Consider the following 22,588-nt stretch of genomic DNA (forward strand, 5'->3'; position numbering starts at 1 on the left):
GGGAATTTATTACATATGTTTGTAGATTTCCTTCCTGTTAGATAACTCAGTATCTGTTTTCTTTATGATCCACAAATGTACCCTTTGTCTCCCAGTAAGAGCAAGAGCTAGGGGTCACAGATGTACTTATTTTTGAATGGAATTTCTTTTGGCCAAGATTTTAAAAAATAACTTATTTTGGAGTGCCTAATCTCACACAGCATAAATAGTTACCAACTTGGTAATATTTAAAAACTGGACACTCCAGCAGGAGTGCCAGAACCTCCACTGTCCCACCTCTTCTCTCCAGGGACCCACCCCTGCCTCGCTTCTTCATCCAAGGCTCTGCACCCATCCACTCCTCTTCCTCCCTCCACTCTGTCGCTTGCTGCTTTTCCTCTCCCACCCCTCCGTGCAGGTCAGGAGGGACTTGCCTACTTTGCTGGGGCTGGGAGCTGTAGCAGCCTGATGCAGATAGGAGGTGGCGCCGGCTGAGTAGGGGCTGGCGCGGGTGATGACCCAGTGCCTTCCCCGCTTGCAGTAACCGGATTTTGGGGTCCAGTCAGTAGAGCTGACCGGACACTGTCAGGTCCCCTTTTCAGTTGGACTTTCTGGTCAAAAACCGAGCAGCTGGCCACCCTAAGAAAGATGTTTGATTATCAAAGGGCAACTGTTCATCCCTTTCACAAAATCAGGCCCCATTAAGGTGTCTCAAGTTGGGCACCCAAACTCAATAGTCATTTCTGAAAATGTTGACCTTTATGTGGAACAATTAGTATACAAAATTTTGAAACCTATATTTATACTATGTTGTTCCACACTGTAATTTTATTTTCTTGTTTTATAGTTATATTAATTCAGCCTCACAAAATTAGGCCCTGATCATGCAAACACATAGGGTGTGATTCAAAGTTCATGGAACTAAATCGGAGTCTTTCTATTGACTTCAGTGATCTTTGGATCAGGCCCTTAAGCAGGTGCATAACTTTTTTCACATGAGTAATGCCATTGAAATCTTTAAGATTACTCAGATGAGTAAAATTATGCATGTCCTTAAGAGTTTGCAGGACTGAGGCCTATATTCACTCAGGGAAAATATACATTTTGATAGTAAGCATTTCCATTTTATAATCATCGAAGAAAAGGATGGGTGAAGAGAGTTTGAATCCGGGCGGGTAAAGCCCTATGGCAGTTTTGCAAGGCAGTATTAAAGAGTTGTATGAGGTAGATGCTTCACTTCATTAATTGTGCTTTTACTATACAGTTACGTAGACCATTGGGATCCTTCGGGATACAAGGCACAATGTAAGTCTAAGTTGTTACAGGCCCCAATTCTGCACTAGAATTTGCTAGCAATGATGCTTGCAAACTCCTATTGCCTTCAAAAGGACTGCTCATGTGAGTAAGACAAGCTAGAATTAAGAGGAGATTTTGACTGGCACAGATGGGAGTTAGGCACCCAATTCCCACAGAAAGTCAATTAATAGCCTAGCTCCCATCTGTGCTTTGAAAATATTCCCCTTTGCTCTCAGGCACCTTCAGTTGCTGATATGGGAAACATTGGTGTTTGCATCAGAGCAAGGTATTCATGTTCCTCATAACCACAGGAGATAAAATCTAAATAGCTGTCAATAAGCAACATGAAAAGGTATTAAACAAAAACGTTTGGAGGCCCAAAATTAATGGGGAGGGAGGACATCCTGAAAAAGCAAGTGAAACAGGGATGGATGTTGGGGGAAAGCTCAGGGCCTGATTACCCAGGCATCAAGGGGGATCAAAAATGAGAGAGGATGTTCTGTAGCTTAATTAATGGAAACAGGCCTGTGCGTCTGACAGCAGCGCCTCTGCAAGGTGAATTCTTTCATAAAAGGCCGCATTCATGAGTTGCCAAGACATCCACGACCTATTCTTGAATTCACACAAAAATTAAAATAAAAACAACTGACTGGCTAATTTAGCAACTTGCAGGATGCAGCTGGTGCTACTGTTTTCATAAAAAAAAAAAATTAAAAAAAATTGGCCTTTCCCTTCCTCCCTCCAAACATTCTGATTTTCCCCGCTCAGCTATTTTGTATCCTGCAGCACCAGTGCTGAGTGTGACAACTCACTGACTTAGCTGGCACTGTGGGATACAAAATAACAAAGGGAAAAAACATCAGGATAGTGAGGGGGTGATGGCTAGGACCACAAAAATACATGCAACCACTGCACTCCCTGCCCTGATCTTGCTTCTGCTTCTATCAGCTGAGAGAACTGGATTTCCCCCTTTTAAAATAAAACAATATTTTTCTATGAATTAAACAAAAGGCTTAATGATGCCAGACTGTGAGTCCCCCACCCCAGCATCGTGATGAGTCACTATCTACCTAGCCATGACAGAGAACATAAGGGATAGCTTGTGCCACAGGGCTCTGCAGCTGAATATTTAAAGAGGGTTACTTTATGTTTCTAGCACTGATAATTTACCTTAGCTTTACAGCAGTTCCTAGCTTCTCTGGTCATTAACACTCTCAAATACCAGATGCAGATCAGTCGATCGATTGATTGATCCATCAGGTACCTTTCCAAAAATTCTCTTTACACACAGTTCTTTCTTCCACAAGAGATGTTTTAAAAACATGTCCCTCTGTTTATAACACTGGTTCGGCTTCAGCAGTGTTAAACTGACTGCTGGCTGATGACACCGTGCTGATTAGACCAGCTCTGAGCAAGGTTAGAACACAACGTGTTTGAAGTGGTCTGGGCAGTGGACTTCCCATTATGCCAGGGCTCTCTAAGTAGCAAAGATGAGTGGAGCTGTGCTGGTATTAGCAGCCATGGGAAGTGGTTGACTAGGGCATCCACAGCTAAAGCAGTCAATGCATTTTAAATAAAACATTAAATATACAAATAACAATAAACAAGTAAATATATGCAGTTAAAATCCCAGCAGGAGATAGCAGCCACGATCCTGGTATCTGGCTGAGCTCCACATTGCACAACTTCACAAGACATAAAGGGGAGGGACCACAGAGGAAGTTACTCAGCTTCCAGAGTAACTCAGAACAGACTCAGGGCTGCTCTATACTATGCTAGCTTGTAATGCATTGATAGGGCCATTTCAGTTTCCTCATCTGGTAAATGGGGATACAGCTAGTTAAAAAATGCAGGAGGGTTGAGAGGGGAATGGAATTGATGAAAATGTGGTCAAATGTCCCCTCCCACACATTCTATTCTTCTTGATAACATCTGACATGAACAACTAATAGAAAAATCAAAATCTGGAAAATTTCAACCAGCTATAACTGGATAACAATGTTCTATAACTACCTCCCAGTAGGAGGTTGTGAAGCTTCATTCATTAACCATTGGGATCCTTAGATTTAGGGTGCTTCAGAAGCTCAGAATATTGTTATTTATTAAATCTGCCTATCCAGTTTCTCCCAGTGGCTCAGCTCGGGCAAGGATGGTCTTGATTTTTCCTGGTGTGCTCAGCAAGGGGAGAGGAATTTTCTCCCTCATCCTCTCCAAATGGGTCTGGAGAAGGTTGTGAATGTAAAATTAAGAGTGAGCAAGAGCCCTCCAGCAGCTTTGAGAGCACCTATAAAACCGTTGGGAAGCCATGAAAGGGATTTCATGTGAACTCTAAGGAGAATCCCATCCTCTCAATAAGTGACAACTCAATATCCCCAAAGGAAAAAGCAGGAGGGAAACCTGAACCTGTGGGCAAGTCAACTGATAAAAAATTGGAGAGTTAATTACTTTAATGCTAACAAAGACAAGCTGAGGTGTTAAACTGGTTCCTGCAAACACCATCCTCCTCCTGTTTCACCTAGACTAACAAAACCTAGAACAATCTGTGGATGAAGGGCCTGTACAGACCCCTGATTATGGCCGCTTTCACTAGTTCTGAGAAAACAGATCTCTATTCATTTTCAGTTCCTTCATCTCATCAACTGCCTTAACAAAGTATCATGGTAAATATGTGTAAAAACACAAACCTGTGCCAAGTTCAATGATACTGCCTGACACAGAGAGCTGGAATTTAAAAGGACAGCCTTTCCTCTTGAGATTAGACAGGAAAATACTACTTTTGCACCCAGCAGTCAAACTCCATTGCCATAGAGATACATTTTACAGGGGGGGAAATCCCTTAAAACAAATATAAATATGACAAAATTTACTACAGATTGGATGACCAGAGGCTACTGTTTTTTCTTTATCAGAATAGTTTTGGATCACACTTTACATTATGGTTCCATTTATAAAGGGTTCATAAATGATTAACAGGCGTTATAAGCATGTTGCAGACATGAGCAGTATGTGTTATAGAGGTTTATAAGCACATTGATCGATGTTATAGAGGATTATAAGTCAAGGTCATAAACATCCTATTGACCTGTTGGGACTCATAACAATTGATTAACCATTTGTTAAAACAGCTATTAATCACTTATTAACCCTTTATTAACTATTTATAAATATAATCTGTTAGTATGCAGTCTGACCTTGATTTGGTTATGCATTGCACAGGGCTTTGGGATAATGTGCATAAGAAAGGCACTATATGATATAAACCTCACATTTCATTCTTCTGCTTTGTTTTAGGGAATTTTTGTTTGTTTCCTTGTTTGTTTTGTGGGAGGCCTGCTTCTTTAAAGCTGTGGAAACCCGTTCCTCTTGATGAGGTACATGAGGTGAATCTGCCATGAACTGTAGTTACTGTGGCAAAAGAACAAGGTTTCAATATGTGTATTTACAAGCAAGTGGTTTTGCTCTCTTTGGCTAATAGTTATTCTCTAACTGGAAGTGGATAGGTGTTCTAAGGGCATGTCTATATGACAATAAAATACCCATGGCTGGCCCATGTCAGCTGACTCAGGATCGTGGGGCACAGGCTGCGGGGCTATAAAATGCTGAGAATATGTTCAGGCTCTGGCTGTGAGGTTCCCAGAGTCCAGCCTGAATCCGAATGTCTACATTGCAATTTTATAGCCCCTCGGCCAGAGCCCCATGAGCTCAAGTCAGCTGACACAGGCCCGCCGTGGGTGTTTTATTGAAGTGTAGTCAGACCCTAAGGGGTTTGAACAGGGGACTAACTTTCAGAATGGCTGGGTTGTCTTCTCAGCTCTAGCACTCACTATAAGCTACTCTACTCTGTGCCTCAGTTTCTCCATCTGTAAAACAGGGATAATAATATGCACTTGCCAAACAGGGCTGTTGTGAGGCTTAATTAATTAATGTTTGTAAATGAGATCCTTGGATTAAACAAGTTACAGAAGTGTGATTTATTATTAAGTCATTCTTTATCCCAATGGGATGGCAATTGATCCAGCACAAACATTGTTATTCTCGTATTATAGCATCACACCAATTATAATTCTTGAGCTAAAGCTGTGTCAGCATTTCTCCTGTAAACCCTTAGTTTCAGGGATTTAGAAATAAAACAAAAGAACTAAACGAGGTATCAGCAGGTGATTATTTATACTATCATCTAAGTACTTTAAGTATAATGGCTGAGCTAGCTGATGTTGAGAAGTGAGTACTGCACATGCCCAGAATATACTTTCATAAATATTTCACTAGGCATATTTATTACTATTTATTAATTACTTGTGTAAGGTGAAACCTCAAGGCTGGGATTGGAGTTCTATTATGCTATAATAGTGCATGTAATAAAGCATACCATAGATTCTCATACATAAGACAAGAAATATAAAATCCACATTCAAAGGGATTGTCTTATATATATGGATCACTCTTTCAGGTACAGTTACAATCCAAGTAACAGGCTGCAGAAAAGGCAGAGGTGAGATGAAGAAGGGATGTTATTCCAGGTCAGAAAGAAATCTATTTGGCGGCTCGAGGTCACAGTGAGGGACACAGTTTAGCTGTTGAGCTCAGGCAGTGAAGCAGACCAGAAGATGAGATGTAGCTACAGAATCTGTGTATCTGACAGATCCATGGAGACACTTACACTTACAAGACTCCTGGACAGAGGTAACTTATTGAGCTCTTATAGCTAGCTTTATCCCCAAGGTCACTACAGCCAACGGCCTGAGTCAGGGACAGGAGAGTTTCAGTTGGAATTTGCTGATATGTGTATATGTATGGTCATTACACAATAAGTCTTGCGTGACATTGTGGCTGAATTTAAGTCAATGGGATTTTTGCCATTTACTTCAGTGGGATCTGGATTTCACCCCTTAACAGCTCCAGAAGAGATAAATGGGGGTCTATTGTTAAAATGATGTAACCACCCCGCTTTTTTTTTCTAAATTCATATAAAAATAATGGACAATAATGACTCCACAGAAGACAAACACACTCGGTGAAGGACGTGCCTTTTGCAAATTGGCAGCATGTATATTTAGCTGATAGAGACCTCACATTTCAGAACTGTTGCTAATTTGTTAGCCCTTAGCTGATGTTTGTTTGTTTGACATAAATAAAGTAAAGAGGTTTAAAGTGAAGGTTGAAACTTCAGCTTCATCTTGTTTCTCTGGTTCCCTGAGCCCTGTTGCATAAATCCATCCTGATGTAACCCTACTGATCTTAATGGAGTTACACCACCTATTAAGGCCCTGATCCTACTTACATATGGGAATAACTTTATACACAGGAGTAGCCTCACTGATTTCAAGGAATAGCCCCTACATAGATTGCAGGATCAGGCCCTAATTTATTATTATTGTATAATGCCCAACACATGCTTCACAGACAGGTCTGAACACAAGTATTGTAGCGCTTCAGATTAAGCTCTGGGATCAAACGTCTATAACGCTGTGGTTACAAGGATAATATTTCAGCCTGAAGGGCTTGATTGTCAGAAGTGCTGAGCATCCACAGCTCCAACTAAAGTATGTGGCCCCTGAGAATATTCAGCACTTCTAAAAATCAGGCCCTGGCTACATCTTTGTTTGCATTGGCGTGTGTCCCCAAAGTGGGCAGTGTGTCTGGATTTCTGCACTAACCCTAAAGACATACAGTATATAAAACATGTAGATATCTGTAAACAAATGTGTCTAATGGTACAAATGTGAAGTTTTACCTATATTTTCTGACAGAAAAACAAAAATATTAGGATTATCATAATTAAGGGAAGGAAATTGACACAGTACGGTGAATTGAACCATAATATTTCCTTATAGATGCAGGTGCAATAGTGTGCTTTTGATCTTGGATAGTATTTATTAGAGGCTCTCTGGTAAGTAGGGGGAATAATATAGTACATTTCTCCCTGAGGTGTCTAGACATCTCTCAATTCTTAGGGGCATTATTTGGAATTGTAGCTCATTAGTGCTAAGAGACAAGAGCGGGATAGTGTAATATCTTTTATTGGAGCAACTTCTGTTGGTGAAAGAGACAAGCTTTCAAGCTCTTCTACTCTGTGGAGCTCAAAAGCTTGTCTCTTTCACCAACAGAAGTTGATCCAATAAAAGATATTACCCCACCTACCTTGTCTATCTCATATCCTGGGGTCAACACAGTAACAACAACACTGCAAATAGTAGTTGTAGGAATGTAAATCCCCCACAGTTAGATGGGGGAAAACATTTCTTTACTATTACTTTTACTGGCTCCTGTCACATTCTTAATGTCCTTAGTATTTATATATATCCATTTTAAAAAATGTGTTTTTAATTAAGATATGGTTTGCTTTGATTAGATCAAATATAATACAATATAGGGATCCCATATTTAGCTCACAGACTAAAATACATCTGAGTGGGAAAAAAATTATGTGCAAAATAGCAGTACAGCAAACTCACTAAGTTGGGCCCCAAACCTTCCAACACTTACGAATCATGTGACCCATCCTCAAGTTCATAAATCTGACTCTTTTAGGAACTTTTGCCTAATTAAATATTCCTGGATGTGGATATTTTTATAAAATAATTTTGAATACTCCTTCTTTTCAAGTGCTAAAAAACTAGAACGGAACATTTAATGGTCTAGAAGCCCGAAAAAATTCCTTTTAGAGAAGCTCTTCTAGATAGCAAAGAAATGGGGTGTGGTAAGGGGGGGGTGAAGGAGAAATATCTGAAAACAATAGCAGTCCTGTTTTTTATGTCTTTAGTACACTCTTAAATCCAAAATGGCCAAATACATTTTCAAGTTTTCCCCAGAGTTTTATTTCCTGGGCTGAGATATGTCATGACAAGTTTCAGTCTCAAGAGATTTTTTTCTCTTTTACCACCAACCAAGTTGCAAATGTCCTGTAAAAAGGGGTTTACAATAGAAATGTTGACACAACATTCCGAACAGTGTTCCAAATGTGAGGCTGTGCTACAGCCCCTTTTCATGATTTATATTATTTCCCAATAATTTTAAAACTATTTTTAAAGCATCACCAAATCCTGTATATTACACGAATGTGGTGGATGCTGAAAGCAAGATTCTCCAACAAATGCTAGATCAAAATACAATTTCCCGCCATGTGTTTGTAATACTGCACTTGGGCAGATAAAAACAGATGTTTTTCCATAGATATAGACTGGAATAAAATTTACACCAAGTGGCTTTTTGTAAATAGACCACTCAATTTTACAGGGTTCTAAAACATCACAACATAGCTGTCTTATACACAATCTGAAACAACTGACTTGCTGAAATAGTTGTAATAAACCTTAATATTTAGCATTAGTATGGAAGTCTAGATCCCCTGCTGATCTACAGAGAAAGACCTTCTTGATTTATTGGAACAGGTAATTTTCTATCCATACTCTGAAGGAAGAGGTCATTCTTTTCTTTTTTCCTCTGGGGTATAGGTACAGAGCCAGAGCTGAATTTCACAAAACTTTGAGGGTCTGTGGTTACAGAGGAACACCTGTGGGCAGCATTTCGTCCAGAGTATGTGGAAAGCGAAGTTAGTGGGCCTACTCATGTGAGTAACATTAAGCATGTGTGTGTTTGCAGGATCAAGTCCCAAATTGGGTATCTGAAACAGGGCGGATATTTTTGAAAAGATGCTGGAGTAAGTTACCATTCACCCTATCACATGCTACCAGAGCGGGTAATATTCTATTATGTTAGACTATGGTGAAGTGTGATGTTTGCTAACCATAGCTGAGCAAACATCTGAAGGTATGAAAGCTTTGACCTGATGTCTAGCTCTTGCCAATGTCACTCAAGACTGCAGCATGAAAATGGGGGTGGGAAATGGGACTCAACACAAGTGTAGCCCTCCCATAACCCCAATACACATTGAAATCAGGACACCCTGTCTCCTAAAACAAGTCCTTATACTAATCTCACCAGATAAACATCAGATTTGAAGGGAGGGAAATATTCAGAAATTGCTCATCCTTTTTCTGTCCCATTGGTAATTTTGATTGCCTCTAACACAGACCTGTCCAGAGTGGGGAAAGTGGGGTGCAGGAGACTCCCTCATTATGGATTGAAGCAATTTTAAAGCATTTTATGATGAAGGATTTTACAGTCTCTGTGTGGTTTTTTTTATTTAAACATTTTAAATCTCTCTATATATATTTTCCCTCATTCAAATTATGTCAGCAGCTTGAGAGCCCTGCAGAATGCTTTAAAATCACCAAAGATATTTATGATAACCATGTTCCACTGCAACCAAAACACCCCAAACCTCACCCACCTAATGCCTGGCATGTAACCCAGACCTAAACAGACTTGCACTGATAATCAGAAACAAACAACCCCTCCAACCTTCCTCAATTTTTTCCTCCTTTTTTTGAAAAAGCTCAATTTCCTACTTTTCAGCAGCAGACAGAAAAGTGGGGAGGGACCACATCTGTCACAGTCTATGTAGATTAACCTTTCAATTAGCTGTTATCAGATTTTGTGTTTTAGCACCAGTCCTCCAATTTGCCTCCATTTAGCATCAGGAAGGCTTGAGGTTTAGGGTGGGTTTTAAAAAAAATTAATAATAGTCATTATTTGCTCTAATGTTTTCCCTTTGCTTCTCCACATCCTGATGTGAACGGTTGCAACCCATTTTTGTATGTCTGATCTCTCTCCCACCCCTTTGTGTGTGTGTGTGTGTGTGTGTAAGTGTAAGAAGACGAGCCCCACAGAGGAGGAGGGGAGACAAGGTATTCTCTCTATATTTTTTTTTCCTTTTGCAAAGGAGTTTAGAGAAGGTAACTGATGCAATCAATCCGTTAACTTGGGATTCTCTCAACCTCCCCCTCCCCTTCCTTGTCTGTCTCTCCTGGCTACGTTTCCTCACTGAGTATGTGTGAGGGGGAGGTTGTGTTGTTGTTGTGTTCCTGGCTCTGGTTGCAGCCAGGAGAGAGAGAGAGAGAGAGAGAGAGAAGCCGCGATCGCGTTTCAGGGGCAGCACATTCCGCAGGAACCGCTGCTGCAGAAACACACACAGCCAGAGAAAGGAGGTCATTGCAAGCCAAGGGGGGAAACCTGCACCAGAGGTTAGACTCATAGGAGTTTATGTTGGGGTGGGGGGAATAACAGGGAGCATGCGATGGGTTTTGTTTTGCATTAGGTGACAGGCTGCAATTTACCATAATAACCCCCTTTCTCTCCTCTCTCTCTGTGCAAGGGGCTTGTCAGTAAGCTGGGTACTTTTTTTTTCTTTTTGCATTGGAGGCTGATGCACGTGTTTGTAGACACTTATGCTCGGTAAAGCATTGCAGCGTCCCTGTGCATGTTGCAGAGGAAGGATGGCTGGGTTGGGTGGGGGAGGGAAGGCAGGGGGTGGCTGGCTTTTTGTGTGTTGCATGCGCCTACCCTGTACGGGTAGGTTGTAATTGTTCCTTAGCAGAAGGGATGACAGGGAAGTCCTTGTGCTTTGCATGGGGAAACTTGCAGGGACCTGCATGTGGCGTTGGAGCTGGGAGTCATTGTGCCCCTCACCCCCTACATTCCGTGGTGCGGGCTGCGACTGTGCGCGCTAAGCCGCTGCTAGTGCCAGGCACCTCGGGAGGGTTATGCTGAGAGAACACACAGGGTCTATCTCGCCCGCCCGTACGAGTGGCAAGATCCGCGGCACGCGCATGAAGCTCAATATTTAACGCTATGTATTAGTGTGTGTCGCGGGCCCGCCCTGAAGTATTAGCTCAACAACGGCTGTCGCTTGCCAGCGCTCACCTCTCGAACAAACTTCAGGAACAGGCGGTGACTGGGGGAATGGGGTGGGAAGTAGGCGAGATTGACGGGTGCAGCAGCCAATAGAAGGGCAAGGCTGCGAGATTTCTCGCCCCAACTAGTAATCGGCTACCAATCGGTAGAGTTCAAGGCTGGGCCAGGGGCTAGCCGGGTCCCTGCGAGTGTTTGGCGGCGGCAACGGCCAATGGTTGCTCACAGTGCCTCCCCCTTGACGGGTAGGCGGGGTTCCTTGTAAGGGAAGGGGCGTGTCCCGTGATTGGCACGCCCCACCTTCCAATGGGGAGCCTGGCTGGCTGCTGGGCGCGGTGCGACGCTCTTGCGGGTTGGTGATGGACAGCGAGGAGCGGCCAATGAGCTTGGTGCGGCGCGGCCCAATGCCGGGCGGCAGTGGGTGGGGCGCGCGAGGCTGGGCGGGAGGGGGTAGGTAAGGTTTTAATGAGACTCCATTGGGCCGTAATCAGTGTCATGTCGGATTCACGTTAACTACAACAGGGTGAAACAAAATGGCGGCGGCTTAGGTGAGCCTAGCAGCAGCAGGGGGAGCACGGCAGCTGGGGGCGGGGGGGAGTCAGCCGCAGCAGCAGTGGTGGCAGCTGCCTCAGCCTAGCAGCAGCAGCAGGGGGAGCAGCAGCAGCAGCAGCAGCAGCACCTGGAGGTTGCTCCTCCCCCTCCTAGTCCTGATCCCAGCAGAGGTGAGTGCTACCCTGAGAGGGGGAGGGGAGCTCTGTCCTCACAGCATCCCGCCCCCAGGGGAGGGGAGGGCATGTCACACATACACAGGCACCGCCTCATGTAGGGACAACTGCACAGTGATGCTGCCCTCCCCACCCACTCGGTCCTGCAGCCCTGCCAGATAAAACGTGCAGAACGTTTGTGCATTAAAATGGGGGAAGGAGGGGGCGAGGATTTTAAAATTAAAATAAAATTGCACTCTTCATCCCCCTTCCCATTAAAGCATCCTCCTGTGATAGCTGACTGAGACTTGTCAATACGTCCTCCCCACCTCAGGTTGCAAAGATATAATGCACATTTCAAAATAAACTTGCAACCTCAAAAATTCCACCTTGAAAACACTTAGTTTAAAATACCTCCCCAGCCAAAACTTGCCACTTCTCTCACTGAAAATTACGAATCCCTTCCCCCCGTCCCCTGCAAAAAAAAAAACTTTGCCTTTAAATTACCCCCAGTCCCTCAAAAATATATCTCCAACAAAAGCATCCACCCCAGATTAACCAAGGAGTCAAAATATTCCCTCCTTCCAGTCGCTGATGATTTGAAATCACTGTCAAAGTAGTAGCAATTCAGTGCTTTAAAAATATGGAAGGGGGAAGGTGGGAAGGGTCAACATTTAGTTTTGTTGCTGTCAGGTTGTGGTGGTGCTGGTTGCTGCTGCTGGTACTTGTTTCTGTCATGTTGCTGTTTTAATGTGTGCTGTTATGCTGGTTTGTGGAGTATTGCAGGACACAAACACTTCATCAGATCCTGATTTACACATGCTGCTCTCCAAGAAATTAAATAACCCCTTGATCTGTTTCTTGCAGCTAAAGTTGCTAATGCCTCTTTCTTTCCAATTAAGTAAGGTTTATACAAGTACCAGTTCATTCACTTGTCATAATTAAAGGTATATACAGTGTGAAGAGAAAAGAAATCACTGGCTCCATGATCTGAATAATTTTAGTTTTAAAGAGTGTTTTATGAACTGGGAATCCCCCTGTTTGATTTTTCTTTTGTGGCTGTATTTATTTTGAGAGGGGAATTTATGTCTTGAATCTTTAATTGAGGGGATAGTAGGGAAGAATTAGAATTGATGGGCTGCATAATTCTAAATAATGGGTTGGATGAAAGGAGTGTGGCCAAGAGAGTTTGTTCAATGCAGTGGCAGTTTTCTCTTTTCTCCACTCCTGCTGCAATCCTTACCTGACCCTGATGCTGCAGCAGAGAGCTGGCCTGCTGCTGCTCCTGCTGTCTGTGAACAGAGCAAGTAGGAAGGAGCTGAATGAAATGGTACTTTACAGGTCACCAGCAGGTTGCACAACTGTCTTTTCTGTGTTTTCTCGCTCCTCCCCCCATCTATTTTGTTAAAATCGTATTTTAAAAACTTTTATTTGTGCATAATATTTAAAGCAACTGAGGATAACTTTGAGCTTTTTTTCAGATCTTTGTGTGAAAAGCTTGTTGTTTTTCTTATTAAAAAGAACAGCAAAATTTAAGACTTCTTTCCATTTAAGCAAACAGTTTGTTTTCTGAAACTAGAATTGTTTCTGAATGATCCAGATACTAGTTTGGTCTAAAGAAAGATGTCGTCATTACAGGATTATAGGATTAGTGACTACACTCAAGAATGACATGTTCAGTCAAGGTATTCTTTAATTAGCTTTAGCCTTACAGTAGATTTGTTTTTACAACTGGGATGCTTAGCTTCATTCCAAACATTGTTATGATTTTGCAACTATTTTGGATCTAGCCTACTTTATGATTTAAACACAGGCCAATCATTGAACAGAGATGTCTTTTTCTTGGACTGCAAAGTAAGATACTGTGCTTTCCAGAGCTCCAGTATCTGCATGTTCAATATTGATGTCTATATGTTCACAAAATGTATCTAAAGGATTAATGACTCCTAACCACTTGGCTGCCAAAATACTGCATTTTAAAAGTAATCAAAGTTGCTATTACTTTCAAAACAAGGTATAATTGAGCATTTGAGAAACTGAAACCATAATACACAGTGTGAGGCAGCTAAACCCACTAAGTTAATGCCTGCCACCAAGAGACTTGGAACTGGTCCCTCCCAAGATTATGGTGGTGAAACTAATCCTTGCTTTGTTGGAGTTTATGAAAGTCTTAATAGAATATTACTTAATGATGATTTTTTTTGGAAGATTAATTTGGACACCAAGAAGATTGTAAACTAGTAAAGAACACTATTATACATAATAAAATGAAGTTGCCAACAAACTTTTGGCCAAATAATTGCAGTTTTGAGTTTTAAATGTGTGTGACTTCGATCTGGATTTAGCAGTGCTAGATAAGCATTGTTCGCAAAATTATCAATCATAGCTTTGTTTTGAATCTTACAGTATTCACTTGTTTTAACATTGAAAATATTCTTGGAGTCGTATATTTTGCTGAGTATGTACTAGGAAATTGAATCTGAAAGACTATATCTGATTTTTGGTTGTCTTAGACTTGGTTTAATAACTGCTACCAATGTTTCCGATATCTAAAAAAGTTTGTTTTTCTTAATAAAAAAAAAAAGTTAAAACTTCTACAACATAAGGCAAGTCAGACACACAAGCACTGAACTGGGCTATGTTCTGGGGAGAATGTTTGTTTGCTATTGAGTATTTCATTTACAATAGACCTTTTTGGTGCCCATTGTGAATGTGTCTGTGTGCTTTACCTAATTAAATACATGCCATGACAAAACAACAGAATAACAGACGCATTATTTGTTAACTTTTTTAAAAAGTCATTCAAAAGCCTGACCGCACAAGTATTGCACTGTGCCCTTGAAGCTTAACAAACTCGGGCTTTGCTGGACCTCTGGAGCAAGTACATTTTAGAGGTCTTGCTTCTCCATTGAGTAAACCTTGTCATATGCAGTTGAAATTCTCCTGTATTTCTGGTGATACACTCCACCAGTGTTGATTTAGTAGGTGCTAGCATGCAGGAGGTTGTGTGTCACAGAGTGAATTTAAAGTAAACAGGTAAAAATGTGACACTGCTGCTTGCTGCAAGAGTTTCACAGCAGTGTAGTGTCAAAATTAGCAGTAGCCTCTTGCTTGCATACACCTCTGCCACAGCCATTGGCTAATAAAAATTCCTGTAACCCACAGGTTACAGTATTTATATTGATATGCTTCATCAGTATCCTTGGAGGTTAGAACAGAACCTACACTGTGTGGTTTGGAATTTAATGGAAATGATATGGTAGTTCATGTGACATTAATTTAATAGTATAAACTTGAGTAAATTTAAAATGTGGCAAATTTGTATGACTCATTAATTATGGTTTTCAGGGCTTAATTAAGGCACTGACCTTTATCCCCATGGAAAATCCATGGTAGAGCCACACAACTCAATAGCGCTTTTTTTTTTTTTAATTAATGTAGCTGTATAGGAATATCTTGCCTCTGCAAGGAATTCCCTCAAGGTTTTATTACAGGATACAGGCAAGACCTATAAAATGGTGTTCGTGTGACTTCTAAGGTATATTTACTTGTGGGTGCGCTTTTTTTTTTTTTTAGTTTCCAGGGTTCAGAAATGCTCAAAAATTAAAGCGTGGGCTGTTTTACCTAAAGCTCTCTCCCTGTTAGAGCATTGCAGCTATGTCTGAAATGGTGTTCACCCACAATTCTCATCCATGTACTACTTGGTTCCAAAATGAAACTGTATTAGAATCTTCATCGTGTAGTTAACCAGAGCATGGGTCCCGTGAGTAGGCATTCCATCTTAAACATCACCCTGTCCACAGTGGAATATCAATTTTATATTCACAGGTTTCAGAGTAGCAGCCGTGTTAGTCTGTATTCGCAAAAAGAAAAGGAGTACCGGTGGCACCTTAGAGACTAACAAATTTATTAGAGCATAAGCTTTCGTGAGCTACAGCTCACTTCATCGGCTGTAGCTCACGAAAGCTTATGCTCTAATAAATTTGTTAGTCTCTAAGGTGCCACCGGTACTCCTTTTCTTTTTGCAATTTTATATTTAAACACTTCTAGCTACAGCAGTCTGAAAACTGTTCTCAAATGTGCAGAACTGTTTTCAAACAGTAATAGGTAATGTGGCTTGTGTGCTAGTGTGGACTTGAATTCAACTTTGAATGGGTGGGGCTATCTTTTCACTAGCCAATCTGTTTAGATCAACAAGCTTCAGTGTAGGAATCAGTGCGACATCCAAATCCTGTAATTTTTTTTTTTTTTTAATTCGGAATGTCTTTTTATTCTGGCCGACTGTTGAATTTCTGTGTTTGTAATCCCAAAACTACTTAAGCCCCAACCAAAACTAAAGGATGATCCATTCTTAAAATCTGAGTTACTGATCTCTTGATTAGGTCTAGAGCTGTGGTTCTCAAACTTCTTTTTCATGGACCACTTGACAATTGCTGAGAGTCTCGGCGGGCCACTTAATGTTCTTTCCAAATGTTGTTTTTACCGTTAGCTAGCTGTTGTAAAGTGCTTTGGATAAAAGTGCTATATTAAAAAAAAATAAAGTTTTTTGTTCTGCAAATAAAAGCACACAGCTCATATTTTAATATCAGTAGTCTTACCTTTCTAAGGCAATGAATGTGCCCTCTCTCCCGCCGTGACAGCCCCCAAGCTGGGGCTGGGAAGGAGGGGGGTTTTGCCTGCTGTGGCTGCCACCAAGCTGGAGAGGAGAGGAGGGGGTCTCTCTGTCCTGCGCTGCAGCAGCCCCCAAGCTGGGGCTGGGAAGCAGGGGGGTCTCCCCATTTCCCCCCGCCCTAGGAGCCCCCGAGCTGGGGCTGGGAAGGAGGGGGTTCTCTCCCCCGCCACAGAGCTGAGGCTGGGAAGGATGGCCGTTTCTCCCTGGCAGCCTCAGCCCTGCATATCCCAAATTCCCCTCTCCCCCTCTTCTCACCCCACTGCCCCCTCCCACCTATCTCCTATTCCTCCTGAAGGCCACCACTTCATCTTACATGTGCATCTTCTCCAGAATTCAGGCACCTAATTTGTGGAGCCACGCCTGCCACAGTTAAATGCCACAGTTAAAAGGTACATTTAAGTCAAGTGTTCTATGTGCCTTCATACTGAAAATAGGAATTGTAAATGTAACTATATTATGCCTATCTCAGACTCGTCCTGTCACTCCACTGGCAAAGTTCCTCCTTCCTAAGAATCTCTGGTATTGCTGGCACAGGTAGGCCCTTGTTTTCAGCCCCAGAGGTGATGGTAGCTCAGTGGTGTAGGGTTATCCCTGTACTACTGTGATATTGATACTTGTTATGGGCACTATATCAGTCATATAGTGTTCATGTTTTGGTGGTGGTTGTGATTAAACTATATATAAACTAATTAAACAAAACAGGTAGTTTTTAATTGTTGTAGCCTGTTGAAAAGAAAGGAATGCTTGACAAAGGGCACTCGTCAGTGAATTCCCTAACAGGTGCAACTAATCCTTTCTTCATTCATTACAAGACCATAGTGCATATGCATGGTGTTTACTTTTTACTTTGGTCGGCTTCAAGAAGGTCTATTGACCACTAGTGTTCCACCAGGAAAGACTTCACTAAATTGAATCCTTTTGAAGAACTAAGCAGTGAGTAATTGGTTGGGGAGTTGGGACTCTTAAAAATTACAGTTACACTGGGTATGAGTAGAAATTTATGCGTTCTGTGGATCACGTTCTAAAAAGGGAGGGAAGTGTGGAATTCTCAAACACATTTTGCAAATAAAGTGCTGTTTTTAAAAGTCGTATGGAGGCTTCATTACTGGAGCATCTCCAATCTAAAAAAATGACACCAGAATTTTTTTTATTGCTAATTTGTATTTATTTCAGCACTAACTGTTTGTTTTTCTTTTTTTTCTTTTTCTTCTCTCTCTAAAGCTTTTACCTTCCTTGATAAGGATGTATCCGTATCACCAGGAACAGTCTTTCTAGACTTCCATGTTGGTAAAATAATAAGGAATTTCAGTCAGCACGTGTTTCTGTCTCTTCTGATTCCTGAAGGATGGATATTTATGAGAAACTGCTACACAGCATGTGGAATCCTCTGATTGTTTTAGAGTTGTGAATAACTTTTGAAAGGTTTGTTAAAAGAATAAAGAGGAACCTCTATGGGTAACTTTTGGCTGGAAGATATTATTGGTCAACCATGGTAAAACTTGCAAACCCACTTTATACAGAGTGGATTCTTGAGGCTATACAAAAGGTTAAAAAGCAAAAGCAAAGGCCATCTGAAGAAAGAATTTGTCATGCTGTGTGCGCTTCACATGGATTAGATAAGAGAACTGTTTCAGAACAGTTGGAACTAAGTGTTCAAGATGGCTCTATTCTTAAAGTTACCAACAAAGGCCTTGCATCCTACAAGGACCCAGATAATCCTGGGCGTTTTTCATCTGTTAAACCTGGCACTCTTCCTAAGTCTGGTAAGGGATCTAGAGGAGCCTCTAATGAGCTTCGTAATGTGGATTGGAATAAACTATTGAGAAGAGCAATCGAAGGGCTTCAGGAACCAAATGGCTCCTCTCTGAAAAACATAGAGAAATATTTGAGAAATCAAAGTGACCTAGCAAGTATTTTCAACAACCCTGTCTTTCAGCAGAGATTACGGCTGGGGGCCAAGCGTGCTGTAAATAATGGGAGGTTACTGAAGGATGGACCTCAATATAGGGTGAATTATGGTACTTTGGACAGTAAAGGAACTCCAAAATATTCCAGTGCTTTCCCAGCTTCTCTCCCACCCGTAAGCCTTCTACCCCATGAAAAAGACCAGGTAAGTGTGGAAAATGAAGGCAAATCTAGATGTGAAAACAAATTCCAAATAAATGACAGCTCCAGTTTTCCTTTGGTTTTATTGGATTTGTCTTGGATTAATTTAACTGTTTGTGCATGAATCTTTGACAAACACATTCTGAAAGGTGATGCCTGTGTTGCTGTATATGCTGTTGTGAAGTGTTTGGGTTGTTCCTGGTTTTGTTTTTTAAGATGGGGAAGAGGAGCTATGTGGAAAAGGAGTGTTTGTGCACTTGGGCACTTCTGGAGATGAAATGATTTCTTTTTGTCACCTCTTCCACCAGCTTGATAAAGTAATGTTATGATGTTGCTAGAATCCTGGCATAAAAATCAGTAGAATTCAAGCCGTTCACTACTTCGTGTGTATAGTTTTGTACTATAATGCATGGATCGGAGACAACTTGTTTCACAACTATAGTAATACTAATTAGTAGATCTATTGTTAATACAATTCTAATGTAGTCTTAAGTCCTTGTTTAAAAAAAGACTTATTTTAGTTATTCTCAGCTTTAGAACTGTGGTTATTGTGAGCTGGAGTTAATAATACATGCATTCTAGGAACTGAACTAAAGATGGCAGATAAATGTGTTGCTTCCTCTTCCTTCTACCATGGGATCTTTTGTGGCTCTGTGTCCTGAAGAATGTCCTCAGCCCATTTTATTCCTCTTGACCATCATATATCTGCTTTGTTACCAGTGGGCCTTACACTTCCAGCAGAGGTGTTTCATGGCTCTGACTTCTTTCTAAAACTTATCCCTGTGTTTTCATCCCAAGATTTTAAAGGATGAGATGAGAGAGAATTAATGGCATAAAAAATACCTAAAGGGAACCCTTGGTCATTCCTTACTTAGAGGTTGTGGTGTGCTTTTTGAAACTTCACTAGAATTTTTCTACTCTGCCATCTGGTATCCCACTCTGCTTGAATTATTCATCTCACAGGCCTTTTTAATGGATTAATTGCAGAGTGTCTTTTGAACTTCAGATGCATTTTGGTAGTGCTCAATTCTGACTTTGCATAACATACACATTTCTATTGACAATTATGGGGGCTACAAACTGCATCTCCATCAATCCTCCTTTTAGCAGTTTTCACACTGATTTCTTTCCTTTCCTTTCTTCTCTCTGCCTAGCCAGTGTCTTGTCCTATATTGTTGTATAGAAGCAATTTGGATATAGAGCTAATGGCAAAGTGACACTGACTAGAAGCCTGAGCCTGCAGAATTAATTAAATAAATATATGGGGTGCTCAAGCAAAGTTACATGAGCAGTCTCACTGAAATAAATGCGTATGAAAAGTACATGACGTATCAGGTCCTAGAATTGGAATAGGAATTCAGGAGTATTGCTTACCATATGATGATTGCTATATTCATACACTGTACAGGTTTAATTATGCAAACCACTGAGAACTTCATCATTACAATACCTTTAGGAATTCTGGCTGTAATTCCAGTATTCTACACTGAAGTGAATCATATGAAGCAAACAAAAACCGATTAATATGTGAGATCTTCATGATCCGTGTTCTCCACTGGTAGTATAGGGATAGTGACTCGCGTTCAGGGCAAGCAAATGCTCAAATAGGTCGCAGTCCTGGAAAAGTTAGCCTTTATTGTACTACTAAGAAACGCTGATATAGATCTAAATTTGATTTTTGAACATTTGTCAAACAAATCAGTTCTCTGATGTCAAGTGTTTGTTGCAAGAATTGAGCTTTCATTATATGAAGTAAATTTGGGTATAAAGATGTACTGCTAATTTATGTTGCTTAGATTTTACTCAAAGTTTTTACAGGAGCTCCTGGAAACCTGTATAGCTCCACTCAAATAACAGAGCTGGGCTGACATAGCAGCTGAGGATGTGGCCCCTTAATAGTTTATACGTGAATTCTTACAATATAGTTTAATGTGGCAATATCCTATGTGTAACTACCAGTTTCATGACCTTATTTTAAAATAACTCTCTTTTATAAATATCTTATATTGTTCATCTTGCTGCTGCATTTACTTTCCATAAGTGAACAGGTTAGTACTGAAGGGAAAAATGTGGTGCAACTCTTTAACTGAAAGTAGGAATAGTTCACAGAATGGTTATACAAGGTGTGTGCCAAGATTATCCCTTGAATTTGATTTACCAAAATGTAAGCCGCCTGGCCTTTCGCATTGAAAGGTAGACTTTGACAGGGCTAGTATATTTTAAAGACCCCTCTTTGATCTAAATCTGGTGGTATATACACCTTACTAAAGTATGTCAGAAGATTGGTCATGACCATTTATGTTGCCCCTTCTGTAGAAATGGTGATTAGAATAGCATCTTTGAATTCAAGAACTCGGTGTTTTATGAACATTTAGTCTGATCTTGTAAACCCTTGCTTATACAAGTTGTACTTACTAATACAAGTAGTAACACATCAGGGTGGGATAACTGAGACGCTGTGTGAGTGTACATCATGGAAATCTATATATCTGTTCCAGTGGTGAGCTGGAGCCGGTTTGCACCGGTTCTCTAGAACCGGTTGTTAAATTTAGAAGCCCTTTTAGAACTGGTGGTTCAGCGAGGGACAACCGGTCCTAAAACAGCTTCTAAATTTTAACCCACCAAAAGTGGTGCCTTAGGCGCCAAATCCACGGGCACTCCAGCCCTGGAGCACCCAAGGGGAAAATTTGGTGGGTACAGAGCACCCGCGAGCAGCTCCCCGCCCCACCCCCAGCTCGCCTCCGCCTCTGCCTCCTCCCCTGAACACGCCGCCCCGCTCTCCTTCTCCACCCCCCCCCCCCCGGCTTCCCGTGAATCAGCTGTTCGCGCGGGAAGCCGGGGCAGGCTGAGAAGCAGGCTGCAGCTTCCTGCTCAGGCCCAGGGAGGCGGAGGTGAGCTCGGGCGGGGGGGGCGCAAGGAGGGCACCGCAGCAGGTAACCCGGGGCGGGAGGAGCACGCAGGGGACCACTTCTCGCCCCAGCTCACCTCCGCCACCCTTGGCCTGAGCAGGGAGCTGCGGCCTGCTTCTCAGTGCTCCCAGGCTTCCCTCTGAACAGCTGATTTGCAGGAAGCTGGGGGGGGCACGTTCAGGGGAGGAGGCAGAGAGAAGGTGAGCTGGGGCCAGGCGCGGGGTAAGGAGCTGCCGGTGGGTGCTCTGCACCCACCAATTTTTCCCGTGGGTGCTCCAGCTCTGGAGCACCCAGGGAGTCGGCGCCTAAGACACCACTTTTGATATGATTGGTGTGGGGAGCGGCTGCTCCCCATGCTCCCCCCCCCAGCTACGCTTCCCTGCCCCTAGGAGCCAGAGGGACTTGCCGGATGCTTCCTGGGAGCTGTCCCAGGTAAGCACCACCGGGACTCCCCACCTTGCCCCCCGGCAGGTGCTTCTGGCTCTTAGGGGTGGGGTGGGCACCCACTACGGTGGCCCATGAGACCCTCCTGCCTGGTTCTGGGGACGGGGCGGGGGGGTGGATGGGGCAGGGGTCCTGGGGGGGCATCAAGGAATGCGGGGGGGTGGATGGGGCAGGGGTCCCGGGGGGGCTGGGGTGGGCAACGACCCCCTCGTGGGGTGAGGAGGGAACCTGTTATGATTTTGACAGCTCATCACTGATCTATTCAAAAGGTTGGTTGAAGCAAACTGAGCTTTCAGACTGGTGGGAACAAATGCAGACCGTGATATTCCCCGCTGGGGGGGGGGCTTGAAGGGAACCCATTGTGAGGTACTGTCTCATTATGTTTATATTGTGTTCGCCAGAGTGGGGGCCTGATCTCAGTTGGGGCTTCTAGGTGCTGCTGTAATAAACAATAATGCGGTGAGAACTCTGAAGTTTGCCTTGCAAAACAGAAGTTGCAAACTCCCTTTAAATGTTGGTGGTGGAGAGGTGGGGTGTGAACTCACAGATGAGATGTGCTGCATGCGGATCCCAAGGGTCCAGAGAGATGTTAGAGCACTGCTATGTGGATCCTGGGTTAGCCTTTTCCATGAAGCTGTCTGGATCCATTTTCTTTGGGCATCAGGGTTATGTTGGGAGTCGTATAGTCCATTGGTACTCCACCACAGCTGTGCATTACCTCCCTG

General features: G+C 42.4%; 1 protein-coding gene across 1 annotated transcript in view; it reads left to right on the forward strand.

The window, feature by feature from the left end:
• Window positions 1-11,594: 11,594 nt before the first annotated feature.
• KAT6B (lysine acetyltransferase 6B) overlaps window positions 11,595-22,588 on the forward strand; it is a 198,569-nt gene continuing 187,575 nt past the window's right edge. Inside the window, 2 exon segments of the mRNA XM_043518117.1 lie at window positions 11,595-11,750; window positions 17,626-18,514. Of these exon segments, the coding sequence (XP_043374052.1) occupies window positions 17,894-18,514 (621 nt within the window). The 5' untranslated portion in view covers window positions 11,595-11,750; window positions 17,626-17,893.

This window comes from Dermochelys coriacea, chromosome 7 (genome assembly GCF_009764565.3).
Source record: "Dermochelys coriacea isolate rDerCor1 chromosome 7, rDerCor1.pri.v4, whole genome shotgun sequence".
Taxonomy (NCBI): Eukaryota; Metazoa; Chordata; order Testudines; family Dermochelyidae; genus Dermochelys; species Dermochelys coriacea.